A 26,992-nucleotide genomic window follows, 5' to 3' on the forward strand; every position below is an offset into this window, starting at 1 on the left:
TAGGTAAAAAGGACTGGAATGTACAACAGTTACAATATCAATAAACTAGGCTTAAAAAGGGGGGCCCTAGACTCGAACAAAATAAAATAAAGCAGGAAAACAAAGAAATGGAAACTTTGCTTTTTTTTTAATTATTGAACAATGAAAAGCTAAATGATTAATTCAATGCAGAAGAATCATCATGCATTATTTTTGGTCAAATATATTAAAATCTAAATACAACTAATTCTACTTCTAATTTCTCTATTTCATCATTTGACATTAACTAATAATTCAAACCTAACAAAAATTTGAATACAGTTAATCATTACATCACATTTGCATGTTGATCTCATGAGAATGAAAGTTGGAAGTTAACACTTGAATTAGTAAATTTAAACTGAAGTAACAAATCTGAAGATTGATATATGTGCAATAAAACCAACTCATAAAAGACAGTTCAAATCCCAGACATCAAAATATTAGTAAGTGTTTTTTCTGGTTGTTGATGTATTTAATTATCACATTCTCATTAACGAACGATTAAAGGTTACTGAAAAATAGCCCAAAAGTTTTCTTTTCTTTCCAGAATATTCACCCTTAATCATCTTTCAATTCATTTTGATTGTCTTATAAATTTCCATATATTAATGTCGAATATAAAAGTTACATTATATTAACATGTAAGATGTTTATGTAATAGCGATGCTGCAGAATAATATTTCCATTTTTTCCAAATTTAAAACAAGCCTCTCTAAAGGAAACTGATTCTCTTTCAGTTGTGACATTTGAATTTGATACGTTTGTCTTGTGCTTACAAATCAGTAAGTAGAGAGTATTGATGACTTCCCTTGACATTGTTGCCGGTCAAATGAAGTCAACATGATACTCTAAAATAGGGTTTTCCACGTTTTGCAGCTCTTTCTCTATTCAATATAAATAAGGTTGCCTTATATATACCCTACATAACATAGGGTGTTGTTGAAGAATATTATATCACAAGTTGTTTTTGGCTGTCAGTGTCATTTGATGAATTCTTATCCATACTCTTTCTTACCATGATTGAATTGTTCTGCAGAAATCTCTCGGAAAAGAACCTTCATGGTAAACTGCCTGCACAAATTGGGTTACTTTCCTACTTAAATTCCTTAAATCTGACAAGTAACTCTATAGAAGGAAATATTCCAACTGAAATAGCTAACTTGACAAATCTTCATAATTTGTAAGTATTCATGATCTTATCTGCTGTTTAAAATTTCAAAACTAGAAATAAATTTATTTCACAATTTGAAATATCAATAAATTGATTTTTCCAGCACTTCTAGTGGCTATTGATGATTTGGGATGGTAGGATGGATGGATAATATGCTGTGTAATATCCCCTGCACATATAGGTGTAGAAATGGTTGTTTTTGACGCAAGGAATAGTCTAATACTTTACTTACAAGTCACAATCTGCTGGTTTGAGTTTCAGTCTGATACAATGCATGTTATTGACACCACAGCACCAATAAAGATTGCAAAATTACCTCAATAGTGTTTGAACTAGAAGCACAATACATGAACAACTTCTATTTGACCCTTCCAATGCATATACATGACTGAAATAGTAAGAATGTGCATCAACAGATGACTGTCATTTTATCAAACAGTTGGTATGCATCAAAGAGATTGAAGCCACAACATAAGGAATAAATGCAACCTTATTCCAACCTTTAATTATAGATAATTGACTGATTACAATATCAAAACAATGGCCCAAAACTTAGCTTACAATTGAAGCATAACTCAGAATTTACTGAGTATTAATGGCAGCAAAAACTCACTCATATAACATTGAAAACTTATTGAAACAATGTCAAAAGAGAACCTGAAGTAAATTGCCCAAGTTGATGTGTGAAAGAGAAAGCAATATTGAGTATTTTGATGCCTCCAAGTTGGCAAATCAACCTAATTCCAAAATCGCCCCTGCAGCAATAAAGGTGGTCTGATATTAATGATGATCAGCAGTTAACCATCAATCTTCCTGTTACCTATTTTTCGCTTCTAGCTGAAAAATAGGTAAAGATATGCTTGTTTTTACAAAATGAAACAAGTGTGTACTACTTCTGTGTAATGTCCCCTACTAGGAATTGGCCTATTTTAACCATAATTAACCCATCTCAACAAGCTTATGACCTAACTAGATTGATAAAATAATAATTCCATCTTGACATGAATCAAATCACTGGTATTCCATAGTTCAATTGATTTATCAATTATTAAATTGTTCATTCACTATACTAGGTAGTTAGTGTAATCATTCATAATGCTAAATGTGAATGTCAATTTTTATCACTGCTTTAGCTTTGAAGACAAAGAGGATTGTCTTTGTTATTAACGAGCTTGGATACCAATCAAATAGGTTCCCTCAAGATTTATAGGTTGCTGATTCTCACCCTATCTTGGGACTTAACTTCTTAAACACTGACAGTATTAACAAGAATTAAATATAAACATATTCTTCTTACTGTTTATTATCTTATGAACTCTTTTTTTTATTTACAATAATTTATGATTCTTATTCTGATTTAATCATATAAATCAATAAATAAATAAGTTAAACAATATTATCAATTATTTATATATTTGCTAATAACCTATTATTAATACTACTAGTGCTTAGTACATTATTAGTTATGAGTATATTTAGTGGCTGTAATGGCAGACAGATCTGACGCATGTCAGATCTAGTCTGCCACTGTCATGAAATTATATATTACTATAATACATATTTTCAGACTTTGTTAATACTATTATTGAAATTCTTCATTAAGACATTATCGGGTTTCATATACCAAGCATACAAATTAAGCACATCACCATGCATACCATTAGGAACAAGGATGTTCCACCTGTAATTTAATAATAGTTTTGATCTGATCCAATCCTCCCTCCTATTCTCTGCCGTACATCTCCTTATCTGAGCTTTTTCCCTATTTCCATTACTACGTCTGACTAATAAGGTTCCCCCCCGATGCCTCCTGGGATGATTGTGAATGATTTCTTATATCTTCGTGGGACTGATAAGTTATGCTGCCAAGAGACATGTCTTATGTTAACGCACCACTTCATTACTAATTTGGTTATCAATTGCCTTTAACCAATCTTAATCTTATGATAGGCGCATAGGTTATCTTATTCAATCTAACTTGGTAGTGGTTGCTTGTGATTATAGTCGCTGCCTTTAGCCACCCCGATTCTTGTGTCTTCTAGTAGATATCAATTAGTGTATTATTTTGACTTGCTTATGATAATGTGATCGGTGTCATTATTACAAGTCATTGATGCTTGGCTTCAATTTATCTATAATGTAATATTATCCTTCATGATATCCTTACTCCTTTTGATCTATATCGCATATGATAACTCGTCTCTTCAAGGTAATTGTTATGTCTTAGATATTATTTTCTTCTGGTTTGTATAGTTCCGATACTAGCGTTATTAACATTGATGCTCATGAACGTCTTCATGGGAAGACTAACCCTTATTCAATGCTTCACTATTGACTCTCCATATGTAACATTAACCTCCACTTAATAACACTTAGGAATTTATCCTAATCATTCTTGCTTCCTCTATACTCATCCCTTGGTTGGATGTTGTTTGTCGATATGAGGATAATCGCTGATATACAATTGTGACCCCTCACAATTCATTCATAATTCTAATCATTAATAACATAATCATTGTTATCGCCCAATGTTTGGTCAATGTCGTGTTCTTCATGTGTTATCGATTGGTTTTGTGATATTGATTAATAGCATGTTGGCTATCCCTTGCAGTTGTTGACCAATTGGTTTACCAATGGCGATCTATAAGATTTATGCCTATATATATTTTTAAGGGCCTCTTCAGCCGTTGTTTACTTCTTGATAGTATCAATAATTGTAAAATTTATATTATTATTAATTTTAATATTCCAAGAATATTATTATTAATTAATATTAATTAAATAATAATATTTAATAAATAAATAATTATTTGTTGGTAATTAATATAATAATAGTTGGTTCATTTTGGATATATATATAACGATCAAGGAGGGGATATGACAAAATTAATAGTCAACACTTTCGATAATTGATTTATCGATATTTATAATGATTCCCGTGTTTACCTGTTCTCATCACAGTAAACATTAAAGTTTGGTTTCAAGAGATATTTTCGATTTTGCTAATGGGTTCTCAATCTATTCCAACACTTATTGCATTATAATTGTTTGATAGTTACTATATAAATAATAATAAATAATAATCATATATAACAATAATAATAATTAATAATCATAACAAATAATAATAAACATTAATAATTATATATTAGAGGAAAATCGTGAAGTCTCATAAATGAGACGATTTCCCAAAATTATTAAATGTTAATTAATAAATGTTTTAATTATCGTATTTATTTAATCCAATGTCCAAAGAGGGGTTATGACATTCTGCTATTTTGGTGTTCCAACTGCACTAAGGAATGAACTAAAGATGGTATTTTTAAATACTTCTAGTTTGTAATAGCAAGAGAGAGAGAGACATCTCATCAAAAGGAGAAGTATTTTTATTAATATTCAAACATGCGTCCCACACAAAGAGCCGTAAGACTAGCTACACGCATCAGGTGCAGAAAGGAAATACACAGACATGTATACATAAGTACAAAAAAATGAAGAGAGCATGTTGAGAATGGAACCAGTCATTGCCTGAATGACTGGAACGGTTGGAGTAGACTCGATGTTGCTTTTGTCTTGCTGCTTCACCCTGGTCTGTATTTGCTTTCCTTCTGGTATCTGCAAAAGAGTTAAAATATGCAATGCGTTAGAACATTTCGTTCTAAGCAATGGCTGACTACATTCCTAACATGTGTACTAATGCATGCATATATATATAATCCCTACATGCATCAGATGCATATAACTAGCGTCACAGAGGGATCTCAGAAAAGAAAATATCAGAATCAAGAGAAATCATCATACATATGCATATTATTGCTAACATGTTTGCTTCATGTGCAGGATTAGGAAAAGAACAGCTAGCTGGTCATAAGCTTCACAAATGAGTGGGGGTAAATGAGGCTCCCACAAGGGTTGAGCCTAGCTCATATGAACCACAATAGCGAGGTCTCATACAATTAAGTTATATCAGAACTGATGATAGAGAAAGAGTAGCAAAACGCAAGTATGCGATCGCATGATCAGCCAATAAGCATGATAAGGCTGCCCTTTCTAAAGGACGTGGACAAGGTATTTGTGCATGTTAATGAGATATGCAGTGCATACATAAAGCTGTACACTAAGTATAGAAAATGCAACATTCAGTTTTTCAGACTCAGTGGGCAGCAAATAGTAAAGAACACAGTGCATTTTCAGAATCATAACGAAGATAATTTCTAACGCAATGCAAGATACCATTAAACACAGTTATAGAAGGGATGCATATAATCAAAGATACAATCACGGTGATCAATTTTCAAAGGCATGCAATCATATTTCAGAAAATGATACAGACAAGAATCAAAATCAGTATGGACAGCAATCATTCACGCCACATGTCACGTGTCTTAGAGGATGTATGCAAGGATGTATACATGTCAGAGTAATCTCCATTATGCAGTGAATAGAGCAGAGTAGTGTAGCACAACATGATGACAATGCTTTCACGCATGAGGAGTGTTGTCATGCCGTCAAAGGAATTAATATTTCAGTAAAACATAGTGGAGATTATATTGTCAGAAGTCTGACAAATACCACAATGCGCAAGGTCAGATTTTTTTTATAAACCACAAGTGCATAGTCACAGTCAATTTACAATCGTGAAAAGAATGCCTTGCAATATAAGTAACAGAAAGGAACATCTCAGCCATCACATAACATTATGGCTATCATGAAAGCATGACAAGCATCACAAGGAGGTGTACACTTTTCTAATCTCATGTTAAAGACTTCAGAATGCAGAAGAACAGTAAATGAGCAAGTTGCTGTTATATTCAAGCAAGGGTATACAGCAGCGAAGACCCATTTTTATCACAGTCATATGAGAAATGGAGGGGTATTTGTTAACAAATAGTGAACATACAGACAGTCATATTGAAATGCAAGATGCAAATTTTCGATTAAAAAAACCTAGGTGAAATCTTTTGGATTACATCTTCTTTTTTCATTTTCAATTAAGCTAGAGTTCGTGTGGCACATAAATGCATGAGATAGTCCACTAATCACTCAGTCACAGTGATCTAAGAGTAGATTCAAAGCAGAGCAGCAGTCCAATAGAGAACAGACTAATGACAGTCAATTTTCAGAATGCAGAGATCGATTTTTGTTTGTAATATAGTGATGAAGCAAACCCGAGGCAACTGATTTAGAGGAATATGTGAAGTATCCCCAGAAATCCGCCCAGTTTTCAGAAGATATATATTTTTTTTGTAAACAGTTTCAGGTATAGACCAAATTTCGAAAAACAAGGGGAGGGTTTGTAATGTTTTTTTTCACCATTTTCAGTCCTTAGAAGTGTTCAACAAAGAAAAGATCGAATTGCTAAAAACAGAGGGAAAGTTGCCTGAAGCAGCCATTAATGGCTAGCACACAGCAGCATTGTTTTCACATTTTTTCATTCAGTATTTTTTAAGAAAATCTGATAAAGCCATTATTTTCGGTAGGAAATATGCACCCAGAACCAACAGAAAAGATCAGAACAGGAATCCGCCCAGAATCGGAAAATCATGCCAAAGAGGAAAGATCACGCCATAGTTTTAAAACTCGTGGACTCGCCACGGACTCGCGAGTCCATGGGAGCCACGAGGCGAGTCCATTTGAAAGTCTCGCGAGTCTTTTGCATGGACTCGTGCGACCCAGAAAAAAAGTCATGCAAGCTTTAAAATTGAGTTTAACATGTGAAAAAATTTGGTCTCTCAGTCAAGATTCATATATGGAATATAACATTTAAGTATAAGTTCTTCTTTCTTATACTTTAAGTTATATTCCATATATACTGTCAGGATGTTTGAGAGTGGTTTCGGACCTCCAGGAGTTATAATGCAAAATCTAGTTTTTGGAGGATTCTTCAATTTTCCAGACTTAGTCAGATTTCAGGATCAGGAAGACATTCCAGACTTAGCCAAATTTCAGGGCATTTGAAGATCAGGATGACATTCCAGACTTTAAGTTATATTCCATATATACTGTCAGGATGTTTGAGAGTGGTTTTGGACCTCCAGGAGTTATAATGCAAAATTTAGTTTTTGGAGGATTCTTCAATTTTCCAGACTTAGTCAAATTTCAGGATCCTTCGGCGATGCCCCTTGACCCCAACTTGGGGGCGTTGCCCCCAAACCCCCGTCGAAAAATATAAGGGGAAATTGCGCCGATGGAAGTAGGGAAAATTTAACCTCCGAGTCTGATTAGGCTCCATATAAAAGCATAATTAGCATTGAAGAAATCTTGGTATTATACATTTTAGAGTTGAAAGTTTGAAACTATGAGTATGTGACATGTGTAATGTTTCAATTATGGCTCTCATGTTCTCTAAATGCATTAATTTCTTTATGTTTTTTTGTAAAACTATGGTTTTTTTTTTTGCCGAGTCCTTGCCGAGTTTTTCACGAGTCCGAGTCCGAGTCCAAATTTTTGGTTTGCCGAGTCCGTGATGAGTTCGAGTTTTTCAACTATGGATCACGCTACAACAAAAAAAAATCGAAAAGTGAAGTGCCTGAGAAATGCACCTGAAAATCAGAAGATCGTTTCTAGAATTCCGAAAAAGCCCTCAGAATATGTGAGAGTATGCAGGAATTAGTCCACGTTCAGCCCTATGCGCCCAGAATCGGAAAATGCCAAAGAAAAGAGATCAGGCTGCAAAAGCCCCATGGCGCCCAGCACTCAGAATCACGCCCAACACACAACAAATGACCAATTTTCCTCCTTTCATGCCCAGTCCAAACTCTAGTGGCGCCCAGCAGAGCTTCCAAGTGAAGCTTCCACGAAGATGAAAATATTGAATGCAAAATGAGGAGTGAAATGAAGAGTTTTAGGGTTATATTTCCCCTAAAAATATCTATCGATGACTTAGTCATTTTTTTTGCCTTTCATTTTCATTCTTTTTTCTGTTCTCTCATCTATTTCCCCATGAAATGATGGTGTGCCTTGAGAGGTTTTTTTTTATGATGTAAGAAAGACTTATTAAGTGATATATTTTTTTTATCACTTAATAAAAAGGTTAGCATGTGAAATTATTTAATAAGGTGACAAAAATAAGTAAATCACTTATTAAATATTTTTCATAGGTTTTTTTTTATCTAAATAATAAAATTATTTATTAAAGTGATTTAATTATTTTTGTCACTTTATTAAATAACTTGATTATTTAGATTTAGAAGATTTGACTTTAAATGTAAAAATATGATAGAAATGTTTATTAAAGTGAAATTAATTTATCACTTTTTAAATATTTTTATGTCTTGACTTTATTATACAAATGAACAGGTGAATATTTGATAAAGTGTTAATAAAAGAAATATCACTTTATTAGATATTTATTGCATTTATTAGAAGTCAAGAGGATATTTTTGCATTAATAAGGCTTGCAGGCCTTTTTAGAGATATTTTAAGGGGTCATAAATGCATAATTAAGAGCTTTTATGGTAAGGGTTGATGAGGCTTGACTTTTGGATCAAACCCATCCCCTTCTAGACATGTTTAGACCCCCAAAAAATAGGCTTTTTGAGTCTGCTCGACCCAAAAAAGGATAAGGTGGAGTCCTTTTGACTACCTTTTGTAAAAGCATATATACTGCAGGTCTATCTTTTTTCAGGGGTTCTTCTTCATTCATCTTTTAGCAGACTGTAATTTCTGAGTTCTCTTTGCAAGAAGGAATGTTTTTGTAACACATTTTCAGGAATTATAAAGCTTGTTGATACCTTTTTGGCAGGGATAATAGCTTGGCTTACCTCTCTACTTCTCATTTTTTCTGTTATTGTGTCTTTAGTGTTAGTCAGTTTTTTGTGCTTGGCTTTTGCCCCCCTTAAAATTGCACTTTCTGTGGATGCCTTATACAGAAATACATATGTTCTTGCAGGTCATAAGCTGTGTTTTTTTCAGTAATTATTAGTCTTAGGTTGTGAAAGGAGTTTTTTTCTCTTAGGACTGTGATTATCCAGCCTTCTTATGAAGTATTGATGCAAAGATTATGGGTTGTTGGTTAGTGTAAAAGAGCTTTATTATCACTGTTATACTGTGTATCTTTTGCTTAGTTGAATTTCAACATATCATCTGGTGCAATCACCTTAGGTTTAGATTTCAGTTTTACATGTTTCTCTTCCTTAGTCTTTTCCCTGAAGAAATTGTTAGTTTAGGTGAAGAATTTGTTAAGAACCAGCTTTCTCTGGAGGTTCACTCCAAGTTTTAGGCGACCCACAGGCCTAGGAGGGTTCCCATGTGTCACAAGCCTGTTGAGTTGATAGCTTAGCAAACAGGGGTGCAGGTTCAAGTGATAACACTTCCCTCCTAAAAAGTTCGTCTTCAACCCTCAAGTGTGTTGCTATCTCCTTTGAAGAATTTTTATGCCAAGATGTAAAGTTATGAACCAATTTGCTGGGTATGGAGGTCTGATACAAATTTATCATCAGACCTTGTTTGTCACTGATACCTTCTCCAACAACCTTCAAATTTGCCTCCAAAGGATCGCCCTAAACCCCCGATGCCAGCACTGTCCTTCAAGGTAATCTTTTAATGCTCAAATAAGGTATAGAGGCAAAATCGAGGGTTTGGGCTGGCTGGCACGATTTTAATTTCAGACTGATATGGCACTTAACCCCTCTACAAACACCTTCAAACTGTTTCCAACAGCATTGCCTAACTCCTACAATGATATTGCTGGCCTTAGTGGAAAGGTTTGATGACTTAATGGTGTCTGACCCAAATCGTGGGTAAGGATGTAAAATACGAATTTGTCTTCAGACCTACAACTTACAACAGCAAACTCACAAATCCTCTTCAAAATGTTCTCCAATAAAATCACCTCACTGCTCCAATCAAAATTGATATACTATGTGCCCTTAATCTGAAAATCTGATAATTCCATGAGCCCCATCTACCATAGATATGAAACAAAACTTGATAAGCACAATATGAAGGACTGACTTATCCTCCACTCTCAGCTGCAAATTTGTCTTCGAAAGAAGACTTCACAAATTAGGTGAACAAATTAGATATCCTTATCTACTCAAAATCCATAGAGGAGCATGCGAAGCACTTGAGGCTAGTGTTGCAGAGATTAAGGGAACATAAGCTCTATGGTAAATTGTCCAAATGTACCTTCTTTCAAAGCAAAATCCATTACCTAGGACACACACACACACACACACACACACACACACACACACACACATATATATATATGTAATTTATTGTTAATTCAAATTAAAGATATAACCCCTTTATTATTAAATAATCAGACTCATAAAATAATAAACAGATTATTAATATACCATTACATATTATTATTATTATTCACACAACTATATTAGATTGTAAAATCAGAAAGAATTCATAAATAAACATTAAAGAGAATATGTATATATTATTCGTTTTGCTACTACTGTGAGTATTTAAGAAGATAGAATTGAGTTGTTTCCAAGGGGGAACAGTTAGAAGGCTTAGAAGTAGTAAAACATCCTTGTTCTTGGTGGTATGTATGGTGATGTGCTTAATATATGAAGATGCAGAACTTAATAACAATATATTTATAGAAAATAATATAATGATTATAATATTTTATAAGAACTGTTCTGCAGTAAAATATATATAATAATACTATCTGAAAAAATATATATATATAATAAATATATAATAGTAATTTGAATGAACAATTTACTGATTGAACTGTGGAATATCACTGATTGGATTCATGTTAAGATAGTTTTGTCTCAATCAATTTGCTCTATGTCTTAAGTATATTGGGATGGAATAATTATGGTTAAAATAGGCCTAAACTTAGTAGGGAACATTACAAGTGGCCGGAAGCCCTAAAGTTGTACTTCCTCTTTTGTCCTTTTTTAAAAGTCACAAAAGATTTTCTGGTATGGGGATCCTAAGGTATGGGCTTAGGAGAGCTCCTTATCTCATTTCTTGAGCTGGTTTAAACCATTCTACCTTGTTTCCATTGATGGAGTTGCTTGCTTGTATCAATAATTAGTAATGCATGAAGTAATGAGACTATAACTTCTTAAACAAATTGCTTGCTTGTCTATGCAGGTGATCAAATACATTGACATATAAAAACATTTAACTTAATATCTTTACCTGTTAGTGTTGTAACTTATGAAAATGGCAGAAGAATCAAATTGTTTGCTGGTATGTTTATTATTTTGTTGTCCTGACAAACTGGTTAATTGTTGTAATATTTTTTCCAATATTGCAGGAGTTTCCGATACAATTTATTAACAGGGGGATTTCCACAGGTTATCTTGAAGCTGAGAAAACTGGTAGTTTTGTAAGTTTTAAATGCTTGGAAACTATATTTTTGCTTTGTAAGGACACTTAGCCGCTAGTTATCGATATACAATAGTTAATTTCAGTAATGAACTAAAATTAAATCGGGAAATGCTAGAATAGGTGTATCTTTTTCTATCCAATGATAAACTGGATAGAGCGAGTATATAATTTTATCATGGGTTTGTGTTAAGTTTTCTTAGAACTTTCCTCTGTTTTCACGTTGATATTTTAATCTACAAGGATAGCATATGAGCATTTTAGCTTTTTCAAACACATTTTATTAAATATAATTTTGCAATTGTTGCTGTCCTATTGGAAAAGTGTGTCAGTGATGTTTGAACTGCATTTTTGTTCTCAGAAAAAAAAATATTTTACGAGTCTTAGCTGCAATTGGTTGCATACGTGTTTTAGGTAATGCAATAGCACTTGTTGTTTAGTTACAATTATTTAGTTTTGTAGATTACCATTTTTTGTATTTCTTTTCTTCCACAACTGTAGATAATGGATAAAGGCTGTTAGAAGATGTCGGTAATATAATAATAGGGCCAGAAAAATACTCTTTTTGACTCTATTACTTTTCAATATTCTGTCTGAACATTGACAGATACCAGTGATTCAAAAAGGCCAAAAATGAACAAGATTTATCAAGATCGCATGCTATTAAATTTATGTGCTTTATGTCTCAGATATTTCTAGATTTGTAAGTGTTGAAAGTAATGGAGGCAGAAGTTTCTGTTTACTATTATTGTAAGCCTTCTCAAATTTATTTCATTTTTTTATAAATTGTTCCTTGTTTGTAGGTTGATGTTAGGCATTCTAATCATCGTCAACATGTTTATCTCTTAATGTTTGAGATATACTACCAATAGTTGTATTTTGAGAATTATAGATTAATGTTTCATAAATACCTAAATAGTGAACCAAGAGTTACCTATGTTTATCCAACGATAAAACTGAAATATGCAGCAAATATGTGAATTCTAAATGGTCTAGTCTTCCATATATTTCGTAAACTAATTCTTCCTAACATAGAAATGCATCAAAGGTACTCCATTAAAATGGAGAAAGATGCCTACATAACACAATAAGGTGAAGCAATGGATGATCATGGAGAGTGGACAATTTTTTTGCAAGGGATGCCTACATATAACAATAAGGTAAAGCAATGGATGATTGTAGAAAGTGGATAAATTGTTGCAAGAGATCTACAACAACTTAAGAACTGCCAACAAACTAAGATCCTGTCCAGTAGAAGCAAAATTGAAATACTTCATTATATATGACTTCACCTCAAGTCAATCAAATGCAATACCTGTTCTTCTCAGTCAAGCAATTATTTGTCATTTTTCATGCCATTAATCCCTTAAGGAAGGATGACTGTTCCTAACTTGAAAAGCACCGCTGGTAGAGGATATTATCAGTTTCCTTTTTTGATACATCTTTTTTTAAAAATTGTTTGTAAGTGTTTTAAAAAGTATCTTACTGTTTATCAAAGATAAAAAATGCCGTGCTACTGAGAAACCCTTTTTTTTAACTAAGTGGATAGGATAGAATAGTTTATGACAAGAATAAAACTTACTATGTTTGAAAAAAGTGAGATATGCTAGCACACCCTGCATGCTAAATGGTTCCAATTTCCATCTTTTGTAGGAGGCTTGATAACACCCGTTTGTCAGGGCCAATTCCTTCAGATATTCAGCAACTATCTTCACTAGAATACTTGTAAGTAGTCACAGAGTTTTAACTTGTATGCAAATTTCTTGTTTGTTTGAGTTTCAATTTAGAGAAAATTGTCTTCCTCTTAGGTGTTTTGATTGGCCTTATCTTTGAAAATATGTTTCTAAATGGATATGTCAATAATCATATTTGCCAAATTATCCTATGATATCAATTTAATAATTTATTTATTAATGTTAATGTTCTGTCTTTTTAGTGGTTTGGCGATTTGTTTTCTGCAAATTTTCCCAAATCTCTTGTATAATAACTGAGTAGAACTACATCTGACCTTTCTATATTGCACATGATGAACACGTTATTTATACAAAACTTGTATTTGGTTCATACTTGCCATCAGATCCATTGTTTAGATATAAAGAAAAACTAAATGAATTGAATGATGGCTGTGATGAAAGGGGACCCTAGTTTGAATGCAAAGGAGACACAGATGGATCTGGCTCAGGATGCAGCTGGAAGAGTGATATTGCATGTTGAGGACTGGCTTTCCATCCAGAAGAAATTAAAGAGAAATTGCTGCACAAACTAAAGTGGATGGGAAGGCACGTGAGAATATCTCAACCGAAAGCTTGGAATGGTTGTTCATATGTGGATGTGGTTGGGAAATGAAATGTTGTCTGATACAACTGAGGTATTGCAATTACCTTCAGGAAATGAAAAGTAAAAAAAAAGTTATCTTAAAATTAAGTTTGTAGAAATGCTTATGCTGGAGTTTGGAGAAGAGATGTCAGATGAGATGGATTGCTACAAAGAAATGACATTTAATAGGTACAACCTGCTCAATATGGTATTAGTTTTCATATTTGAATTCATGGTTAGTGTAGAACTGGAAACCTTTTCTGGATGACTTGGTGGTGATTTCCCAATGTTCATAGGGCTTCTTTGTGGTTGCTTGTGAATAATTAGAAGGCAAGAAGAAGATTCTAGAGATGGGTGCTTGGTCATTGGGAAATAACAACTCTCTTCTTGAAGCCATACTCCCCAAGTTTCAATCCTCTTACAAAATCTTTTATGTTTTTTTGTATTTGGGTGAGGTTGCATAATTTAGCCCTTTATTTTTGGCTGCCTACAACTCTGAAAATTATAGGAGGTGCTATAGGTAAATTTATTGGTTTATCATTTGAAACATTTTAGTAGAATTTGATCTATCAATAAGACTCCCCTTAGGTATCTACCTAAAAGTACGAGTGAAAATTGGATTTAGTCTTGAGATTATGATAAGTATGCTTTTCATTTTTTGAACTGTTTACTGCTAAATCTGATAAATTAAATAGATGAATTGATAATAAAGATGACAATGCTTACTAGATACATGAGTAAAATATGTCTTTATTCACACAAGAGATTAAGAAGAAGACCAGAGATGATCAGCCAAAGATTGGAGTCGATCCAACTAGGTCATAATACTTCCCTTAATGATACACAATATATTAAAAGGAACAAATGGTTTCCAAGAGGAACACAACCGTCAACCAACCAATGCTTATAACTACTTGATGCTGACAAACACTTTTACAAACAATTAATACATAGTCAGATAACCAATATTATTGAGCATAACAATAGACATTGTATGCTAACTATATCATCCCCCCAAAGAAAAAATTGTCTTCCAAACAACAAGTAAACATCATGTAAGATGAGGGAGGATTGATAACGGTAGTGTAGACAATGACTTGTACTTTATAAACTCAAACTTGGATTGTGCTTGGAAAATCAAATGCGTGCGGTGGGGTCTGCAAGCGGGGTCAAGGGGTAGTGCCCTTTGTGAGATTCTAGGGGCACCTCCCCTAGTGGGGTTAAGGGGTAGCACTCTTGGTGCACTCTTTGTCGTGATATAGGGTGGGATTGAGGGGCAAAACCCATGTCACCAAGCCCAAATTAAGACCTTCGAAACCACACAGAACTCCATGGTGCACATCATTTTTGTGATTTTTTAAGAGGCCAAAAGCAATGCTAACAAAGTAGGAAAATAAAGATTTTGGAGTGTTTAGACTAATACGAAAGTATTTGTTAAAAAACTGATTAAATTAATGAATGATCAAATGATCATTAAATAGAATTACAAGAGATTGATGTTCTATTAAGAAACAACCGATAATAGACACTAAATTAAAAACTTCTAATATTTACAATATCTTACAATATTGACCATTAAATTAGCTGAATAAAGATATTATTCTAATACCCTCCCTTAATGGTCAATCTATCTATGACACCAAGTTGCACCCTGAACCTAACAATCTTATTCGGATGTAGGGACTTGGTGAGGATATCTGCAGTTTGGTCCTTAGTAGGAACATACTACAAATCCACAGATCCATCTTCAACTAGCTTGCGGATGAAGTGACATTGAAGCTCAACATGCTTGGTCTGCTCATGGAAGACTAGATTTTTAGCGAGTTTCAACACCCCTTGATTGTCACAGAAGAGGAGTGTAGGACCAACTTGAGACAATTGGATGTCTGAAAGCATCCATCGAAGCCAAAATGCCTCACAAGCTGCTTTGACTGTTCCTCGATATTCAACTTTGGTTGAGGAAAGAGCTATGACCTGCTGCTTCTTACCAGTCCAAGTGATATCATCGATGCCCAAACTGAAGACATACTCGGATGTGGACTTTCTGTCATCAACAAAACTTGCCCAATCCGAATCTGTGAAACCGATGAGTTTGGGATCTTTGGTTTGTCCATAAAGGATACCAAAGTCCGAAGTGCCCTTGACATAGCGCAGGATCCACCTCGCTGCACCTCAATGATCTGATGTAGTAGCTATCATGAAGCGAGATATGCAACTCACTGCATAGCTCAGATCAGGTCTAGTGGAGGTGAGATAGATTAAACTGCCCACTAGTTGCTTGAAATCGGATTCATTCTCAACTAGAGAACCGGATTTGGCCGACAACTTCAGGCCTTTCTCCATAGGTGTAGATGCAGGTTTGCAGTCTTGCATTCAAAACTTGTCTAATAGAGCCTTGGCATATTTGGACCGAGAGATGAAGATGCCATGAGACTGCTGCCAAACCTCAACACCTAGGCAATAGTGCAGAAGCCCAAGGTTGGTCATGTCAAAAGACTGGCGTAAGTTCTGCTTGATTCCTTGAATCAAAGATGTCGTACTGCCAGTGATGATCAGATCATCAACATAAATAACCAGAATGATGATATCATCGCCAGTAGTTTTGACATATAGATTTGAGTCTAAAGGACTTCTGTGGAAACCCTGATCTGTGAGGTACTTATCAATTTTCATGTACCATGCTCGAGGAGCCTGTTTTAGGCCATAGAGTACTTTCACTAGTTTGATTACCTAGTGTTCTTTTTTTACAACCTTGAATCCAGGAGGTTGCGTCATGTAGACCTCTTCCTGTAACTCACCATTCGGGAATTACTCTTGAAGTCCATTTGATGGACCTTCTAGCCACACCGAGCTGCCATGGCTAGGACTAATCTGATGGTGCTCATCTTTGCTGTCGGAGAAAAAGGTCTCCTCATAATCAATTCCTTCATGCTTAGAGAAGCCTTTGGCAACGAGATGAGCCTTGTACCTATCCAAAGTACCATCAACCTTGTATTTGGCCTTCTAAACCCATTTGCATCGAATGGGCTTCTTCCCTAGAGGAAGATCTGACAGATTCCAAGTGTTATTTTTCAGCAAGCTTTGGTGCTCAGTTGCCATAGCTTGTTCCCACTCAAGTATCCCTTTCGCCTCTGTATGTTTTTGGTTCATACACAGTGAATGTTGGATATGAGAGCAAAATTGACATAATCAGACTGCTTTCTCGTCTTCCGAGAAGTTCTACCCCCGATGAGCTCATCATCATGAAGATCAGCAATTGTCTTAGCCCACCATTTAGGCTGGAGAGTAGAAGTTACAACATTAGATGCAGGAGGTGTAAAAGGATCAAGTTCATCAAACAGAAGATCAGAGGAATCCTGAGGAAAGTCAGGTGGACCAACTGCGTGTCTAGGTGATCCTGCAGGAGAAGGAAGCGGTGAAGGTGCAGGAGTTGAAACAGCTGGAACCGTCCCATTAGGTAGCCCTAATGGAAGACGAACACCCAAGTCTAAAGCCTTCAAAGGCTGATCCTCAGAATCCATAATTGGAGAGAGCTGAAATGGCCCTTGTTCCTCATCAAAAACCACGTCACGACTGAAGATGATACGATTTGTCTTGATGTCAACTAGTTGATAGGATTTGTGATTATCACCGTAGCTAGTGAGCATGAGTTTTTGGCTCTTGGCATCCAACTTGGTGCGTTTAGCATTAGGGATCCAAACAAAAGTAGCGGAGCCAAAAAATTTCAAGTGACTGATTTTGGGCTTGCGACTTGACTAGGCCTCTTTCGAAGTCTTCTTCTTCATAGCTACAGTAGGAGACCGATTCAGAAGATAGACTGCAGTGTTAACTGCTTCAGCCCAAAACTTCTTCACAACACTCTTGTGCTCAAGCATAGACCGGGCCATTTTGTTAGTCATGCGGTGTTTTCGCTCAACAACACCATTTTGCTAAGGAGTGTAAGGTGTAGTAAGTTGGAGCTTGATGCCATGTTGTTTATAGAAATGGGAGAAAGGAGAAGAACAAAATTCTCCCCCATTGTCAGACCAAAGAGTAATAATATGATTACCAGACTCTTTTTCAAGTAATGCTTTGAAATTTTTGAAACATAGCAAACACCTCTGATTTCTGATGAAGAAAATACACCCACATTTTTCTACTATTTTTGAATAAAGGGGTAAAAACTTTATTAATAATCAGAAAACAACATTACATAAGAAAACTAGAGCTACAAGGCTCCAGAAGAGAACAACAAACCCAACTAGAAATCATCCAGCTTCATAACTATCCATATCCTCAGCAAAGATCTTATGCAAGTCCTGACAGTAATCAGAGGAAAGATGCTCCCAATCCTCAACTTTCCAATCATCACCATGATCCGAAGCCCACTTAGCCAAACAATCAGCTGCTCTATTCCATTCACGAGGAATGTGGATGAAAGACACCCTCTCCATCATAGCACTAATTCGCAAAATCTAGTGGACAATCCCTGCCAGCTGCCAATTAATCCCACTCACCTTCTACCCAATCAACAGATTAACAATAATCTGCGAATCCGATTCACAGATAACCTTAAGCCACCCCAGCTCATATGCACGCTCTAGGGCATAGAAAATTGCTAGTCCCTCCATAAAATTATTATACTCTTGCCCTTTATGTACTGAAAAGAAGAAAACCACATCCCCCATACAATCCCTACCAACACCCCCAATCCCAACAGGACCCGGATTACCCCGAGAAGAGCCATCGGTGTTAATCTTAATGGAATCATCCTGAGGGGGCAACCATCTTCCCACCCTTTGAACCTTCTGCTTAGCACGTCTACCTCTCCTGACACAAGGTGAGACAAGAGACATCTCTTGCAAACACAAACTACTCACAATATCAGCCTCTACTCTATCCAGAGGAAAATTGACCTCACATTTAGCTTCCACAGTCTCCTGGATCATTCCAATGATTCTATTCCACACTTGCTGAACTAACAGTCTGACTTCCCTAAAGATCTTCCTATTCCTCTCTAGCCAAATCTGCCAAAGTATGAAAATGGGCCCAATGTGCTAGACAGTCTGGAGAAAAGAGGACACAATAGGAGGCCTACCCAAACTGCTCCAAAACTCCATTAAAGAATCCGCGTGAATAGAGGGGTTATTCCACGCCCCCCACCAGTAATGCCAAAGCAACAACGAGAAAGGGCATCTGAAGAACAGGCGTGAGGAATCCTCCTCACCATTACCACACAAAACATAGATGGAAGGCCCGTGGAACCCACGCTTGCGAATATTGTCCCAGGTTAGACATCTATTCAAAACCAAAGTCCAAGAAAAACAGTTACACTTCGGGTAAGAGAAATTGTTCCAAACATAGTTCCACCAATGCACTTCCCTCCCCTCCAAGGGATGGAACAACAACTCCTGGTACCCACTAGCAACAGTAAAAACACCCTTAGGATTCGGGGACCAAGCAAGTCTATCCCTATCCTTAATGGAATTACAGTGTCTACTAGCCAAAATGCTATGAAGCTCAGCGTAGTCTTCCTTCATATCAACAACTGACCATTCATTAGGAACCTTCCACCGCACCATCTCCAGTTGCCCACACCTATAAACAGACTTAAAGTCGCTCACTCTAGACCACCCTGCCTCCAGGAACCTCTGGCAAAGATTCACTAAATTAGGAGACTGATCAATAATGGGGGGATAGCCATCCCAAGAATCGAACCAAAAAAGCACCTCTTCCCCCCTCTTACAGATCTAAAAAAGTCCTTTTATCAGTGCAACCCCTTTCTTGAGAGTACTCCAAATCGTAGAACCTTTTCCAGCAAGTAGATATCCTGGGATTTCCTCCTTCGGGATCCTCTGCATATACTTGAAAGACAAAATCCTAACCCAACCTCGAAATTGTTCAACACACCACCTCCAGTACAATTTAGCTGCCAAAGCCTCCCCAAATAAAGCATACTGCCTTAAGCCAAGCCCACCCAACTGTTTTAGGCTGCACACCAAGTCCCATTTGACAAGACTCCATTTATAGGAGGACAGGTTGCTTGCCCATAAGAATTGCCTTGCCAAAGAATCTAATTCCTTCACAAACCACTTTGGGGCCACTTGGAGCATACACCTATAAATCGGAAGAGCATGAACCATTGACTGGATCGGTTGAACCTGCCTAGCAAAGGATAACCATTTATGAGTCCAATGTTCAACCTTCATGCGAAATTTGTCCATAATACCCTGCCAAGAGTCCCTGTGAGGATTACCAACAGAGATAGGAATACCTAGGTAAGTCAAGGGAAGAGAACCGACCTGGAATCTCAAGATATGAGCAATCCTCAACTAAATAGTTCCAGGTGTGTTGAAGAAGAGAATGGAAGATTTATTGTCATTGATCAACTGGCCAGAAGCAACAAGATAGACATCTAAGATTTTACACAGATTTATAGCTTCTTTGATCCTAGCTAGTCCCATAAGGGCCATATTGTTGACGTGTCTAAGGTCGCGGAACTACGACTTCATGTGGCGAACACATAATAGAAATGCTAAGAATCCTATCCTCTCTTGAGATAAGGAAATCCCTAACGCTGTGTTAATTTTGATCAATGGGGATTACCTCAATGTTTCGGTTGTCAGGTCTTGACTGTGGGATAGCTTAGTTGTTGATGTGTTTTGCTGGGAGCACAAGGTGTCGTACGATTTTGCAACTAGCTGGTCTGCTACGATTCTCAAACTTGCGAAATAAAATCAAAAGGGAAGGGATAGGAGATCTAAAACTAACAAGACTGGTATGCGGGTAGATGGATTCAACATAACCAATCCTTGCTTGGCCAGAATAGCTCACAACCTTGCAGGAACGATGCAATCTTCAAAGGGACTTGGAAGATTTTTAGACTGCAAACCTACGACTAAGCACCCAATTCTGGTGCAACTTAGATAGACACCTGCAATTGAACTAAGCACAATTCAAAGGCTCAGGTTAACCATACAAAAGGATACACAATCAGTTTATCCTCAATGATATGAGCCTGAATCTATCAGATACTTGCACACCCAAAACAAAAAGATCTATCTAAAATGCTGAAAGAAACCATGCAAATAGGATGAAAACAAGACAATAAACACCAAATCAATGTCTATATATTGATTTCAGCTGTTTATTACAACAATTTCTGCAACATCTCTATGCTACTGCTAAGATCTAACCTATTCTAATTTCTAAAATCTAACCCTCTAAATCTAACTGTCTAACCACCAAAAATTCTCTACCCTTTTACAAAACAAAGGCCTCTGTCTTTATAGATTTTACAATATGAATCAGAGGCTAGGATGGACTGCATCCAAGGGTTCTGACCTGCCTTCTAGAAGCTGGCAGCCTTAACCCATGCCCACTCAATTTTCAGTTATCCTCTCAACCACTATCCCAACTGCCTAAAACTGTTTGGCACTAATTTGAGTCTATCCGGTAGTTGGACATAACTGTCCACAACTGACTTGTTTCCCCTTTCTTTCAAAATATCTGAGTGGGGCCCATAGGCAGTTTTACAATAAAACAGTTTCAATTTTTTAAATTGAATTCTTGGAATTAAATCCAGCTGTGCATTTCTGAGAGTGCATAATTGCTACATTTTGAGTGTTCTTTGGTCTTTGGTCTTGGTGGTGGACTTCAAATTGCTGTTCAGTGGCACGCTTCCCAATGCTTGGTTCAGATCTCGCGCTCCTGTAGCATGTTCCTGCATCTTCTTCTTCAGCTTTCAGCGCCTGGCCTTGTCGTTTCAGGCTTTCTCTTGGTTCCTTCCGATGACGTCCTGCGACCTGTAAACCATTGATTTCACTTTAATAAATCAATTTGAAAAATTAAATAATTTAACTAATCAAACATTAAATTTTATTTACGACGTCTGGCTTCGAGAAGCTCTTTGTGAGATGTATCTTTTGAAATGCTTCTCTTCAAACATGAAATCCTAACCTCGCCTTGATGACGCTTGGGTGATTTGAGTCTACTGAAGATTCCTGGCTTACTGGTGAAATAGTGATTTTGCCCTATTGTTTAATTTCGGCCTATAAGTTGGTTTTGTGAGCTTACTCCCCTTTGAATTTTTTTTTTGGCCTTGATGGCTTCTTTGCACGATTCAGAGACTTACTTAAATGACTTTCAACTTTGGCTTATGGCACGATTTGTGAACTTGGTGAGTTTCGGCCTTTGTTTCAAAATATCTAAGTCTTACCTCTTTATTAATCTCGGCCCAAATGACATGTTTGCAAACTTCATGGCCTTGACATTTCGGCTTCTAAGCCGATTTTGAGAGCCTTGTTGAGTTTTTCGGCTATTTTCAACTGAATGCACGATTTTTGTTGAGTTTTTCGGCTATTTTCAACTGAATGCGCGATGCTTAACTTATCTCTTACTCCATTTTTGGCTTGAAAGTCTCACGCAAAACCTATGGTTTAGCTTGGTTTGGAACTTCGGGCGAAATGATTAAAATGCGCAATGTTTAACCTTTTGGCATTTTCGACTTAAACTATGACTTTGCAAGATGGTTTTCGGGTTCCTTTTCCTTTCTACGCGTTTTAGGTGTTTTCGGCCTAAAAGGCCCTTTTGCTAAGTTTCAAGCTATTCGCCTCTCTTTGTCATTCACGATTTCGGCCCAAGAGACCCTTTTTGCAAACTTGAATTTATGTTAAACGCTCTACCTTATCAAGCGATTTTTCGGCTTGTGAATGCCTTTGGAAATTTTATGTTTTAACGCTTTTCACTTCATGCAATTTCCATTTTTGGGTCAAGAGGGGTTTTGAAAAGTTTAAGTTTTAACGCTATACTTCATTCTCTATTTTTGAAATTCAGCCTAAAGAGGCCTTTTGCAAACTCTATAAAGAACACCCTAATCCTCATTTTCGCGATTTTCGGGCTGGGAAGGTATTTTGAAAAGTTTTAAAGTTGACGCCTTGTCATTTTCGGGGTAAAAAGGGGTCTTTGAAAAGTTTAAGTTTTAACACTTTTCATCTATTTCGCATTTTTGGGTCAAGAGGGGAGAATGCGAGATTCAACCATTTTCGGCCTGGAAGGCCACTTTGCAAACCTAGGCGATTTAGACTTGGTTTTTTGGCTTAGAAGATGGTTTCGGCCTGAATGAAGACTTCGGCCCCCAAAGCAAAATTGCAAACCTAGACGCTTGTGGCCTTTGAAGGCTTGAGGATAGACGCAGTGGGAAAATGATGACTTCAGGCTATCTGAGTCGAAAAGGCACCTCACAAAAGTCACGAAAATGCCAAGTTTCTCTAATTTTGGATTTACTCCCTTCAAAATGAGGAAAACATTCAAACTTTTGGTTCATATGACCCACACTTGATGCGTTCCTGGCCATGGAAGGCTTGACAAGCCTGTAGATGTGTCTAAAATCGCTGAACTTGCGACTTCATCCGGCCAACGCAGAATAGAATGTACTCGCTGAGTATCCTATTGTCTCTTGAGATAAGGAAATTCCTAATGCTGTTTTTTGTTTGATCAAAGGGGATGACCTCAAGGTTTTGATTGTCAGGTCTTGATTGCGGGATTACTCAGTGGTCGATGTGATTTGCTGGGAGCACAAGGGGACTTACGATTTGCAACAAGCTTGTCTGCTGCGATTCTCGAATTACGTAATAAAGAGCAAAAGGAAAGGGTTAGGAGATCTGAAACTAACAACACGGGTATGCGGGTAGACAGATTCAACATAACCTATTCTTGCTTGGCCAGAATAGCTCACAACCTTGCAGGAACGGTGCAATCTTCAAAGGGACTTGGAAGATTTTCAAACTGGAGACGCACGGCTAAGCACCCAATTCTGGCGCAGCTCAGACGGACACCTGCAATTGAACTAAGCACAATTAAAGGCTCAGGTTAACCATACAAAAGGATACACAATCAGTATGTCCTCAATGGTATGAGTCTGAATCTATCAAATACCTGCACACCCAAAATAGAAAGATCTATCTAAAATGCTGAGAGAAACCATGCAAACAGGATGAAAACAAGACAATAAACACCAAATCAATGTTTATATATTGATTTCAGCTGCCTATTACAACAATTTTTGCAACATCTCTATGCTACTGCTTAAAATCTAACCTATTCTAACTCTAAAATCTAACTCTCTCAATAGAGTCTAACTATCCAACAATCTCTAACTATCTAACCCTTTACAAAAGAAAGGCCTCTGCCTTTTATAGTTTTTTACAATTTTGAATCAGAGGCTAGGATGGACTGCATCCAAGGGTCCTGATCTGCCTTCCAGAAACTAGCAGCCTTAACCCATGCCCATTAAATTCTCACTCATCCATTCAACCACAATTTCAACTACCTGCCACTATTTGGCTTCAATTTGAGTCTATCCGGTAGTTGGACATAACTGTCCACAACTGACTTGTTTCCCCTTTGTTTCAAAATATCTGAGTGGGACCTACAAGCAGTTTTACAATAAAACAATTTCAGCTTTTTAGAAATTGAATTCTTGGAATTAAATCGAGCTGTGTGCTTTTTCTCGAGAAGGCATAAACTTGTAGCATTCAGAGTGTTCTTTGGTCTTTGGTCCCGGTGGTGGACTTCATCTTTGTTCGGCGGCATGATTCCCAATGTTTGGTTGCTCTCGCGCTCCTGCAGCGCGTTCCCACATCTTTTTTCTTTTCCATTCTTCAACGCCTGGCCTTGATTGTGATCCTTCTTCGATTTGCGTTTCAGGTCTTTCTCCTGGTTCTCTAATGACGTCTTGCGACCTGCGAAAGATCAATTTCATTTCAATAAATCAATTTGAAAAATTAATTAATTTTATTCAACAAATATTAAAATTTAACGCCTGGAGGGTCATTTGAAAATTTCCCAAGTTTTAACGCTTTTACTCCTTCCGCGAATTTAGTTGTTCCTGGCAATTTCGAGCAAGAGGGGCATTCGAAAAGTTTTTAAAAACTGACATTTTCACTTAAAGGTCCAAATTCAGCCCTTTGGGCACTTTTGCCAACTTTTCACTTTTTAACATTTTGGCTAAAAGGTCCGAATTTGGGCATTTGGGGCATTTTTGCCAACTTTTCACTTTTCACATTTTCACTTAAAGGTCCAAATTCGGCCCTTTGGGCACTTTTGCCAACTTTCACTTTTTAACATTTTGGCTAAAAGGTCCGAATTTGGCCATTTGGGGCATTTTTGCCAACTTTTCACTTTTCAGATTTTCACTTAAAGGCCCAATTTTGGCCCTTTGGGCACTTTTGCCAACTTTCACTTTTTAACATTTTGGCTAAAAGGTCCGAATTTGGGCATTTGGGGCATTTTTGCGAACTTTTCACTTTTCAGATTTTCACTAAAGGCTCAAATTCGGCCCTTTGGGCCCTTTTGCCAACTTTCACTTTTTAACATTTTGGCTAAAAGGTCCGAATTTGGGCATTTGGGGCATTTTTGCCAACTTTTCACTTTTCAGATTTTCACTTAAAGGCCCAAATTCGGCCCTTTGGGCACTTTTGCCAACTTTCACTTTTTAACATTTTTTTTTTTCAAAAAGTTCGAGTTTTGGCACTTGGGCGAGTTTGTCAACCTTGGCACTTTGCATTCTTTATCTCCTTTGTATCCCTTGGCGAAAATCGGCATTTCAACGTCATTGCAAGCCTTAAGTCTTTCTTCACATTTAGGCGATTTTGTGAGAATTGGGGAGTTTTAAGTTCGCAATATGGCCTTAGAGGCCTGTTGACGTGTATTTTGTACACCATCATACACAGAATAAAATACCTAAAGGCATCTTATCCTCTCTTGAATAAAGTCTCTAACTGCTGAAGATTTGCATGAAGGATCAGTTAGGATGACTCCAATGTTCTGGTTAGTAGGGTCTCTACGTGTGGATAAACTCCAGTGGTATGATGTGATTTGCTGGAATCACAAGGGGACTTACATCTGATGATTGAACTTCCGATCTGTTCTGCTGGAACACAGGCTCTTATTGGCTTAGATTTTGAAAAAATGGAAAAAGGATGAGGGCGAAGAGAAGATCTAATCCTAATACTAAGAATGTAGGAGCAATGATTTGATTTTTGATGAAACTCTAACTAGGTCTTGTTTTGACATCAATGGACCATCTCCACAAGGCTAGTGCGATCTTCTAAGGGAAGCTTTATGATGTTCAAATCATCACCGCAGACATAGACACCATCAAGTTGATGCATATCAATGAAGAAGCGACAAATTGAAATTGAGCTTAAGCTGAATGATTCCAGTTGACTACACAAGGCAAGTCTGCAATCAACAAACTGCTAGTAGTATGGATATACGAATTCCACCATTAATCAATCGCATTTCCTCCATTCATCTAATCATCTACCATCTAGGATTGAAGACTCAACAAGAAACCATGCAAATTGCAAGAAACGACACACTTCACCATTACTTCAATGAAAATGGAGTTTGTTTACAATCAATGGCAACAATTTCTTGCCTTGTCCTCCTATTCTACTCTAATTACTATTCTATCAATTTCTAACTACTCTCTATCTACTAACTGCTTTCTATTATTTACAACTCTCTCTAATTATTGCTAAATTAGCCTTTTCAAAATGAAATGCCAGGGCTTATATAGTGCCCTCAATACAATTCAATGGCTTAGATCCATTCGAGATCAATGGCCAAGATTTTACAATGAAAACCCTAATTAGGGTTTGTTACAACCATTACATAACATTTAATGCTCAACCAATGATAAAATTGTATTGCTTGGACACATGTCCTCTCTGGAAAAATCGACCAATGGATAGCCGGGGTAGGTACACCGGAGTTTGTGCCACCTTCCATGAGTTAGGTACATTGAATTTGGACATGCTGAGGTGGACCTCACTGATTGGAGAAATGATGACTAGGATGCCACCTCATTTGACACTTGTAACTTGGTAGATATTCAACTTGATGTTGTTGAGAAGCTTGCTTTAATTAATTCATCTGGAACTATTTACTTCTTCAACGAGCCCTTGTTCTAACTCCTTGTGTCCTTGATGTGCAGGATGATGATGTACCTCGCCTTGGAACGCTGGATTGAAAGAGGTCACCCCTGTCCTTGGTTGATCGTCCCGGAGCAGACCATCCTTGATCCGGCTTGATTTTCCTTGATGAGATCTCCATTTGATGCCTACACAACATTTCAAAATTAGTAACATGATTTTGCAATGAATAACTAGATTAGAGATTAAATTTAGGAAACTT

The 26,992-nt window shown here is 36.7% G+C and overlaps 1 protein-coding gene across 10 annotated transcripts in view; it reads left to right on the forward strand.

Annotated features, from left to right (window-relative positions):
• LOC131067594 (probable LRR receptor-like serine/threonine-protein kinase At1g06840) overlaps positions 1–26,992 on the forward strand; it is a 287,435-nt gene that overhangs the window by 66,810 nt on the left and 193,633 nt on the right. For 8 of the 10 annotated variants that reach the window (XM_058002693.2, XM_058002702.2, XM_058002670.2 and 5 more), the window contains 3 exons: positions 1,058–1,201; positions 11,427–11,498; positions 13,151–13,222. In XM_058002693.2, the coding sequence (XP_057858676.2) occupies positions 1,058–1,201; positions 11,427–11,498; positions 13,151–13,222 (288 nt within the window). The remainder of the gene's footprint in view (positions 1–1,057; positions 1,202–11,426; positions 11,499–13,150; positions 13,223–26,992) is intronic. The other 2 variants (XM_058002709.2, XM_058002727.2) reach the window with 2 other exon arrangements.

The sequence above is a fragment of the Cryptomeria japonica genome, chromosome 5, assembly GCF_030272615.1.
Source record: "Cryptomeria japonica chromosome 5, Sugi_1.0, whole genome shotgun sequence".
Classification (NCBI taxonomy): Eukaryota; Viridiplantae; Streptophyta; class Pinopsida; order Cupressales; family Cupressaceae; genus Cryptomeria; species Cryptomeria japonica.